This window comes from Macrosteles quadrilineatus, unplaced genomic scaffold (assembly GCF_028750875.1).
Source record: "Macrosteles quadrilineatus isolate MER2022 unplaced genomic scaffold, UCM_ALF_1.0 Scaffold_6__1_contigs__length_79288215, whole genome shotgun sequence".
NCBI lineage: Eukaryota > Metazoa > Arthropoda > Insecta > Hemiptera > Cicadellidae > Macrosteles > Macrosteles quadrilineatus.
The window spans coordinates 712264-722507 of NW_026542599.1; the positions used below are offsets into that span (position 1 = coordinate 712264).

The following is a 10244-nucleotide window of genomic DNA, read 5'->3' on the forward strand; positions in this document are numbered from 1 at the left end:
GGCAGCGACTTGCCTCGGGGCATAATTTTGGAGACCTTCGCATTTTGCCCTGAGGGCGCCCGGGGGCGTCTTTTCGACGTGCCCTGCCTCGCCTGGTCCTGTGTGTGTAGCTCCATAAGCGCCCGTGCAATTCCCGTCGCACAAGACGCCCCAGGGCAAAATGCCCTGTCGCGCCCCGCCTTGCCTGGTTCTGTGTGTGGCCGGCCTAAATATTGTCATGCCATTTTTAAACAATCGGATGTTGTCAAGACTTTCTTATAAAAATGTTTAAATAGTATATTTACTATTTACTCTATTGACAATACTTACTTTCACAAGCATTGTGAACAACATACTGTAACTTAACAGACTTTTATACAAAGTAATGCTAATACAAACTAGGATAAATTTCAAACGATAGATCTTTTCAAAACTAAATAAATTTTAGAGTCCAAAAAGTTAATAAAATTTGTTATTGTTTGTCAATAGAAATGATGTATGAATGTGAGTATTTTATAGCATTTGTTGTTATGTATTCCACTTTTATATTTAAGAACAATACTTTTAGACACTGGCTGTATCTAGTTTATGTAAGAAGTTTCGAGTTAGATATTGAAAATTATATATTTTACTCTATACTATACAAGTATTACAAAAAATCCCTAAAGATGATCGTCTTCCATCGTAAATAGTACCCATAGTGCATTAGCACAATAGAGTATCTGTGATATTTGTTTTACTTTGTTATTGTTTGACCAATATGTTAATATTGTTGACTCTATGACAATAAATATAATGTGATATAATAGAACTGTGCTGTTAACTTTCCTAATAACTTCATTTACTCTGTAGTTAGTGAAAATTTGTATCCTTTTAGTTAAAAAGGCCAAAATGTTACACAACAAGCAACATACTTCCACATACCCAGCAGAGTCATGTATTCTTTGTTAGCTAAATCTAAACATGCATTTTTCTTACCGTGTTTTTAATTATTGAACACTGGCTTTAAAGAATTTGGTCTTATGTGTTCTTAAGGTATAAGGTAGGGGGGGAAATCCTGAAAAAAGACAGAAATTTGACAGAATACTGGACCTAGCTACCTGGCCAAAGAAACGGTCAAACGGATAGTCTTAATCAGTGACAAAGCTACACAAGGCATCTCACTCCATTTCACAGTTATCTATTACGCATTTTGGGTAACTAAAAATAATCCCATTTAAGTCCCCATCTCAATTGGTAATAGTAGTACTAGTAGTAGAATCATTGGCCTTAGTAATAAAATTACAAATCACGCCACTCAACCTACACTCATCTTCATTCATACTTGGCTTAAAATACCTACCTTTCGCCATTACAGATAAAAGTATTAAAGTAGTACTCTTATGAAAACTTATTTCCTTTTGACGTTTTAATCTTTACATGTTTTTTTAACAAACGACTGATTCCTAGGAGATGCTTTAGATGAAATTTCCAGTTTAACAAGTTTATACAAAAAGCGTTTATTTCATCAGTCTATACTATTTTATATACAAAAGTGAAAAGTCCAATATAATACACAGCCCCTATAAGGGTTAACGTTGTCAAGGGTAAGCCAGTTCGTCTTCTTGATCCACTTTGTGAGCATTGATGGCGAGCGCTCCATTGAAAGAGGTGACGCAACGTTTGCGTAACTTGTTGGGGAACACAGTGAAAATCCGACCTTCAACAGACAAACTTGTAAACAATTGGTATTTAGCTTAAGAAGACACTTTCAGCCAGTTTGAGTTGAGTAGATTGTAAAAGTAAGTAAAATGAACAAAAATTCAGATTTTAATCTGATGAATCACGGGTTTATGTTTTTAACTAGAAGAGATTCGATTTTCAGTTTTTGTGGTCTTCTAACTCACTTTTGAGAAGAAAAAATGTTAAGTATGATGGCAAGACACAATAGTTTCCAAAAATTGTCACAGCCATAATTCTAAACTCTTAAGGAATTTCTTTACAATACATGTTTGTCAAAGACTTATTTATAATCTTATTTAACTACATAATGAATGATTTAGTAGTAATGATATAGGTACCCAAGTGTTCTCAAAGGCAAAAATGATCAATTATCTGGATATTCCTTGGGGAACGCTACCTAAAAAAATATCATACTGTAACTCTTTTTGCCATAAATAGCAATATAAATCAATTTAAGATTCAAATTACATTAAGTGACGAGTTTGAAGGCTTAGGTAATTAGGTACTTACAACTTACAACTGTACTATACAAGAGATTAAACACCTGGTTCCAAAGTAATGTAACCCTTGGTTGTTTGAATGTCAAAACCGCTCACCATTCAGGCGAATAATTATTAATTACCTTTGGCAACCAGGTATTTAACCTCTTGTATAGTTTAAGTAATCTGTAAGTCAAAACTTAAAAATTAAACTGATAGATATAACTTCTCGAAAACAGATCAAGCAACCAAAAGCAGATTAAGATACGGCACAGTTCCGTCGGATATATAGGATTTGCCTAACTAATCCTTCAGCATTCACAACATGATATAAAATTATCAATTATCTTATAATCCACTGAACTAGTTTATACCTTGAAATTCTAATGTCTTCAGCTTGAGGTCAGACATGGCCAGTTTGTAGCAGGTTTTGGATATCTGTTCTGGGGGAGTCGATGTCAATGTGTGGCGAACATCTTGAGGTCCACTCATACGCTTGCAGTCTGTAATTCGTAAATTGTGATCGTAAATGATTATGATTATGTCAAGTAAACAAAATTATACCAGCATGGAATTTATGCAATAAATATGAATTATAACTGTAGAAATGGGTGTAGGAGATTGAAAATTCTGAAGTTTTTACCAAAAGTGGGAAGTTATAATAGTATATTTCATCACTATGGCCTAAAGTGACTCTTTTTGACGAGGTCAAGTTTTACGATCAAGGCGAAGCTGAGGTCGGAAAATGAGTTCCAAAAAAATCCGAGAAAATGCAAGTTGCAGTTCAGTGTGGTGAACTGCAATATTGTTTTTCATATTGCATCATTAATTAACAAACTAAGCTAGAAAACGAAATATTTTTTATGTAAAGATAACCTCTCAAAATGACATCTAGCTTGTTTTCAATTCTGCTAAAGCAAATAAGCAGCTGTTTAGTAAGTGATTCAATTTTTTGTCTATTATGATTGTGCTATTATACCATTGTCGAGCAATCCACAACAATAGGCTAAAACCTCATCTAATAAATCAATCAATAAATAATTTCAATCGATACAAGCGCCACAATCGAAATTTACAACAGCTGATTTTTACTCCCTAGAGACTAAAAATGATTTTTACTCCCTAGAGACTAAAAATGATTTTTACTCCCTAGAGAGTAAAAATGGTACTTTAGACCCGCAACTCATCCATTAAAAATGGCTGTTTTTTCTGCAGTATGAGGAACAAAATTTTACACAATAGCATCCACTTTCAATGACACAACCTTTGCACAAACCAGTTTATCTTCGTAGCCAAGTAAAAATAGTGATCACCTTCAAATGTGAAGGGTGCTGCTTCAATCTTAAGTTGGGTTGATTTCTGGAACCAGATGCCATTTTTCGTTGGTTTATCTACTAATGATTCTATCTAACACAGTATTTTACACAACATAAAATAAATATGCAGCTTCGTTTAGTTTTTTGTTTTTGTTTTGCACAAAAGTCTTAATTATTTGTTTCACGATTTTTAAAATTTGGCCAAAATTAGGTCCGTAACTTTTATTATTGAAGTTATTTGAGTATCCAAAAATATACATGTATGTATACATAATGTATGTGAGGATATATGTTAATTAATACTGAGAAAGTTTCACTTCAAGCAGCTCTTAATGAAAGTCGTAAATAAATATGCTTACCTCCGTGTAAGAAACAGGTGTAAAAGTAGTAAATAACAGTGTTGACATCTGTGCAATTGTAGCGGCCCAGGAGATATTCTTGTGTTGAACAAACGTCGTACATGTTACCTGGAAAATGGAAAATGCTCTTTAGACAAAGTGTGACTTGCAAACAGTGCTAAAATCATACCATTGATTGTATAAAATATAGATGGCAGGCTTATAGCTGCTCTAGCCTGTGAACAAGTTTTAGTTTAGAAATGGGTGAGAGCTATTTAAAACCTCATGCCACCATTTGTATTTACAGTGCAAACTATCTAATTTAACTACACAATTCCCTTTACATAATGAGTTGGTGTCTCCTTTAAACTTTTTTGGTATTTAAAATATTGTTGCAATGTTTAATTTGTAAAAATAGATGTTATAGTGATGTGTCGACACCAACATTTATCCATTTTTAATACCCAATATTTTATTCTTCCAAAAAAACTATACCATTTAAAAAACCAAATATTGGCTAAACAGTAAACATAACTCGTCAGACAATCTCTAACATGTACAGTAGTATAATTTGAAACTTGCTAGTATGTTTTGACGGGTTTTTTTTGCTCCACCACCGTCAGACTAACAAGAGGATCCACATATTTAGATCAATACCAGTATACTCTGACAATGGCTGAAACTAGGTTCTTTTTATATAAAAAATCTACAGCTTTAAGTGGGAACAGAATGTTTTCTTCAACGTACCTTTACGTGGTATTCAAGGTAGATATTCAATGGTACTGACCTGGTTTACTGGCTGCTCTGAACACCCCAGGTCTATTAGACACTTCTGACTCCACTAGCAGGGTTATCTCTCCAGTATTGTTGTGACTGCAAATGTCACGCTTTGAAAAATTATATTCTGCTCACGTACTTAGCCAATGCTGATCAAAAGGGAGCGTAATCATAGCCTCCTCTAAAAATAGGCAGCGGTGAGACAAAAGTGGTAACACCGCTCACCTGGCAAACGGAAACATCTGTTGCACTATATAATGGAGCATATGCTAATGTTTATATTTTTCATGTTTGTTTTTGTTTTTTCCATGGCACCAGACATGCCAGTGCGTTGCCACACACCAACACCACAGCCTTGTTTTAGAGGAAACTTTGGCATAATACATTAGCTCATTGATGTTGAATTTTTATATTGGAACAAAAACAATCGACATACTAAGAAAACATAAGTAATTATAGTGTAAAGGTTTAAAAGTCAAAAATACTATTCAATACATTCTTTAAATAATATAGTAGGGTACAAAATGTTTTTTTTTTCATTGATAAAGCAAATTCAATTATGGATTAGAACCCTGATAAGCCGGAATCCAAGTGAGCCAAAAACATTGGGTAAACACTTTTTAATCAAAAAAGTAGAGAGTTAAATAAGCTTCTCACAGAATGTAAAACCTTGTCATCCTTAATTTTTGATAATTATTAATGTGGCATCTAAAGGGCTAAAGTTTGCAGCAAGTTGTCCTTAAGTTTTGCTTGGTTAAAAGGTTTGTGTGTATGACATAAATCAGTGACTGACAGCAGCACATTCTAAAAAAAGCTACCGGTACAACTAACATGGGATTGGAACGTTTACTACTTTCTGTAACCAAAAGTTGGTCTTTCCCCACTAAATAAAAATAAATAAATAAAACTAATAATTAATAACCCAGAAACTCTGATAGTTCCACCACTGAAATTATTCCAGTTAAGTGAAAACTCTCGACTGTGACAACTCCGTTGCTTTCCCGACTTCCTTTTAACATTGACACAATGGCAAATTGCTCTTGAAAGTGGTCAGTATTTTATAACAATTAATATCTGTGATACTTACTAAACAACAGACTTAAAAATCAGGTAAGACGTCAAATCCAGATGGAAGAACGTGTAGCAAACGTTGTCTATGTGGCTAGCATCACTGGCATTAAGACTGAACACTTCATACAGCGGGGACATGTCTGCAAACTAAAAATGAAGCTTGTTAATTTAGATGTGCTAGATATTACATGCTAACCAAGCAACAAAAATGAAAAATACTAAACTAAATTCAAGACATTTTTTTAGCAAATTTCCCTAAACTTCTCAATTTCTTCTAAACCATTTTGTAGACTTAAAAGAAATAATTTAGCAAAATTAAGCTTTGTTGTAAGCTCCCTAAAATGGTTAAGGAGAAAATTAAAAAAAAGGATAAATTAAGAATTTCAATTATGGATTATAAATAAACTAACTGTTGTAGTTTGCTTGTTTATAAATATATCCTATTCAAATTTGAAATTTTTTTGTATCATACTAAGCTATCATCATTTCAATAATAAAACACCTCACTACCTTCCCTGTAGCAGCAAACCTAAGTATTCATTAAAATTAATGTTAATTAAAAGTAAATAAATCTGACAATTATTTTAAGGGAATATTTTAGTGGAAATCTAGCCATGTGAATGGAAATTCGCTGAGACTGCAGGTTTATTGCGGCAGGGGTTTTTGTTTCTATATTTATTTATTCCTTGTCTTATAGTAAGTTTATGTTATTGGAGGAATTATTGCAGACAGGTTTCATCACAATTGGTAAAATGATCGTACTAATTATTGTGGATTGTGGTATTCCGAAACTGACACATACTTTCTCCGATAAGCTTGTCAACAACCCTTATGGGTAAGCGGTGGCACAGAAAACATTACTATGACCCAGAATGCCAACCGCATGATAAAAAGCATTAAGTGTTTTGAGAGAGCTTTGCCTGTCAATCGTAGGCAGCGCCACCAGCGTTGCCATGCACTCAGCATAGCAACGCTGGTGGCGCTGCCTACGATTGACAGGCAAAGCTCTCTCAAAACACTTAATGCTTTTTACCATGCGGTTGGCATTCTGGGTCATAGTAGTATGTTTCCTGTGGCGGTGGGGAGTAACTATGGTATTTTATGGGTAAAATCACCAAAATTGCGGTACCTGATGAACAGTAATTTTACAGCACTAGAGGGATAATATTTTACTTTGAGTGAGAAGGACTACAACATGTTAAATGTAAATTTAAATAATTAAACCTGTTTTTGTAAGTATCCTGTTTTTCAGATTTTTATGTGTCACACTATCCCAACAAAACTTGTAAAGTTTTTCGTGATATTGTAACACGAATATGCCTAAAGAAACAGCTGATCAACATTCAACACAATATCAAGAATCAAGAAAAAGCGTAAGTTTTCCGAAGATTTGACACTCACATGTCTCAGACCCCTGGCTAGTGTGTTTGGGTTCTTGCAGGTGTCTCCGTACATGAACTCATGCGGACAGTTGTCTGGCGTCTTCATCTCAAAGATTAGGAATACCGTGATACCACACAGACAGTAGAGGCCCAGGATCAGAAGTGTGTACATAGGCCTCATGATGCACGGGCTGAAATTAATGTCAAAAAATATCATTCAACTCGTTAATTACTGTATCACAAAGGTTTGTTGGTAAAAGTGATTTAGTTTTCTACTTAAGGTTTGGTACGGTTTTAGCGAATTTCCCATAAAGGGAATAATCTATTACGGTAGGTCAAAAGTTTTTAATTTTGAAAGTGGTTTAAAGGGATAATATGGTAAATTTCCTAAAAAATCTATCAGTTTTTAAGTTTTGTTTTAATTGTTGCTGTTTGTGATTAAGTTATTCGTACCTACCTAAACAGTAACTAAAAAAAACCCCTACAGAAGATAAAAAATATATTTTTAATAGCATTTTAAAACTAATTGTTAAACTTATTGTTATTTAATAAAACTATTTTTGTTTTAATTTTTTTCCAATACTTAGTTTGTTGAGTTGTCAATCTAAAATTTGCCTAATAGTTTAAAATTGGTAAGTTAATTTGCATGCATAAAGGTGTATTTTACTGTACACATTTTACAGAAAAGAAGTCTCTACTCAACAGAAAGGATGAAAATGATAATAGCTAAATATCCTACGAATAAGTAAATTTGTTGTAAAGACAACTCATGCCTTTTCTGTAGGACTCAAGTAGGAAGTGTTTGGAATGGAATCTTTATATCCTGTGATTACAAACATTTCCCAAACAATCATATTTTTTGGAAATCACTTCATAGAACATTTTACATTTAATCCTCATAATCAATGTTTATCAAAGCTTTAACAAAAAACAAGGAGAAATTAACCGGCACTTACCTGTGATGTAAGTGTTCACTTTCAATATCGACGACTCTGAACTATCAGTTCCAACATTGCACACGTCTTCTCGTGATTTACGACTCTGCTTCAGATTCTCTTTTGACTTTGTGTTTATTGTACACTATTGTGAGGTTAAAAACTGAGTGTGTAAAAAGGTATGCTTAATATATATTTTAAAGATATTTGAAAATATTCACAACTGTTTATGATAGTTTTAAAGATTTTCTTTTGCAGTTGAAATTTGTTACAAATCAATTAGAAACTGTTCTATAACCAACTATTCTATTACATTCACTTCATATTTACAAAAAGAACAGATATAAAAGTGTTAGACATTATTTCAACGATATTAAATTTAAAATATGAATTAGTTTAAAAAAAGTTATAGCTTAGTAATTATTTTTAGTAAAGTAAATAACAAGAGTAGAAATATTTGGTTAACACATTTTTCCTTTTAATTGAGTAATCTCTTAAAATTATAATCTATAAATTTATACTAAGATTGAATAGTTATTGCATGAAAAAACTAGTTTAGCATGCAGAGTATAGCTCAGCATAATGGGCAACTATTTGTTAATCCTTCAACTAAGCAATATTTTTATTGGTCAAAATATTACCCAACAAATCATGCTTTAGCTGATAAAGCTAGTATTGTTATCACTATACCAACATAACCTTATCAGTAGGCGTAACTTGACCAAGACAAGACAGGATTCAGTTTCTTAGTTTTACCGATTTTGATAATACAGTAATACTTAGTTTTGACTCTTGTTCATTCAAGGTTTGAGTTTAAGGTGAGGTTATTTGCCTTTAAGTAGATTTTTTTGCAGAATTTAGAGGTTAAATGTGTGTGCATAATAACTAGTCTAGTTCTCTTGGTGTAACAAGTAGGCAGACATAGTTAAGTTGCTCTAAAACAAGATTTATAAATGATTTTGGTAAAATAATTTGTCAAAGAATGTGGAAATTTATCCTTTTCCTAAATGATCATTGCTTCAAGTTTCAGCCCTGTGTCTATACTAATTTCAATTTAGCCCAAGCAATCGACTAGATGTTTTCTGTGGCTTGGTTATTTTAAGAAAGGAATTGAATTTAAGAACTAATATCTTACAGTTTTGAGGAGAGTTAAATTGCATAATAAAAAAAAACACCAAGAGTAAATAACAGTCTTCATAAGGTCAAGTAATAACTATACCTATATATGTCCGAAATATTGTAATTCTATTCAAAATACAATAGTTGACCTAAATAATTTACAACTAGTGTGGTTAACCCTTTCAGTGCTATGCAACGATATATTGTTGTGCGTCTTTTTCCCGAAAAGTGCTATGGAACGATATATTGTTGTTTGAGTTTCATCTGAAAAGCGCTTTTGTTAGGTATTGTAACCGTCAGTTAAAATGTTGTATTATTCCAGGTTCCTGTCAATTTTTCTGATTATTCAAATGGCGCAGTTCAAGTTGAAGTTTCTTCTCTGCCTGGCGTTTTGCTTGTTTGCTGCCTGTTTGGGAACTCGAACTTGTAGAGAGAAAAAAGACTGACGATGAACAACTTACGATGTATCTTGTATTACTTTCACTCAGAGATGGGCTAAGTTACTTTCAATAAATGCTTAAGTTTTACGAGTGATTATTAATTTATGTTTACTTACACCAGTGAGATTAAGTAAAACTGATTAATTTCAAGCCCTTATATTCAAGGAGTTTATAAAAACGAAAAAAAAAAATTCTTAGCTTAACCGTTAGTTTTCACACATTGTATTAATCCAACAATCTCCTGGTATTGAATTGTCGATTCATCTGTATTTAAATTTTGGTGACGAGCCATTATTTTTTCACGATTATTTATGTTTTGGTGCCTCTGTCATAGAGTTTTCAATGATTATTTATTTTCCAACAGTTTATTATTGTTAACTACCAGCAAAATTTTAATACTTTAAAGTCAACAGAGGATGAAAAGTAGTAGTTTATTTGATCTACTTATACAAAAACTTGGATCTCATTTAGATTTTAGTATAATTTGTTGTTATAGAATTTCAACATCAAACAACAAAATCACTATTAATAGTGGTATAATAGCACAGCAATATATAGAATTTTTTATGTTTTTTAACAAGGCAAAATAGATAGTAGGCCTAGGGCCTACATCTTTTAAAAATTGCTTCAAACCTGAAACATGCAAAAAGTAAAGTCAATCAATGATCTGGATATGAAGTCCAGTT

General features: G+C 32.7%; 1 protein-coding gene and 1 long non-coding RNA gene across 2 annotated transcripts; one reads left to right on the forward strand and one right to left on the reverse strand.

Annotated features, from left to right (window-relative positions):
* Positions 1–1480: 1480 nt before the first annotated feature.
* Positions 1481–7241, reverse strand: LOC128997681 (uncharacterized). Its single transcript, XM_054423327.1, has 6 exons — positions 7084–7241; positions 5699–5829; positions 4622–4707; positions 3856–3963; positions 2555–2683; positions 1481–1678 (listed from the first exon to the last, which is right to left on the reverse strand). Exons 1-6 carry the CDS (start codon positions 7234–7236, stop codon positions 1560–1562), a joined length of 726 nt encoding a protein of 241 aa, XP_054279302.1. The 5' UTR covers positions 7237–7241; the 3' UTR covers positions 1481–1559.
* A 1446-nt stretch (positions 7242–8687) lies between these two features.
* Positions 8688–9645, forward strand: LOC128996198 (uncharacterized). Its single transcript, XR_008491028.1, has 2 exons — positions 8688–8817; positions 9441–9645. It is a non-coding gene; the product is annotated as an uncharacterized LOC128996198 (long non-coding RNA).
* The last annotated feature ends 599 nt before the right edge of the window (positions 9646–10244 follow it).

What these genes read in the sequence shown, in the direction of transcription:
- LOC128997681 (XM_054423327.1), bottom strand. Translation starts at nt 7,236, where the DNA reads ATGTACACACTTCTGATCCTGGGCCTCTACTGTCTGTGTGGTATCACG. An exon ending in TAGCCAGGGGTCTGAGACAT is followed by an intron (nt 5,830 to 7,083) that starts GTGAGTGTCAAA and finishes CTTCATTTTTAG; the next exon opens with TTTGCAGACATGTCCCCGCT. An exon ending in CACCTGTTTCTTACACGGAG is followed by an intron (nt 2,684 to 3,855) that starts GTAAGCATATTT and finishes TACGAATTACAG; the next exon opens with ACTGCAAGCGTATGAGTGGA.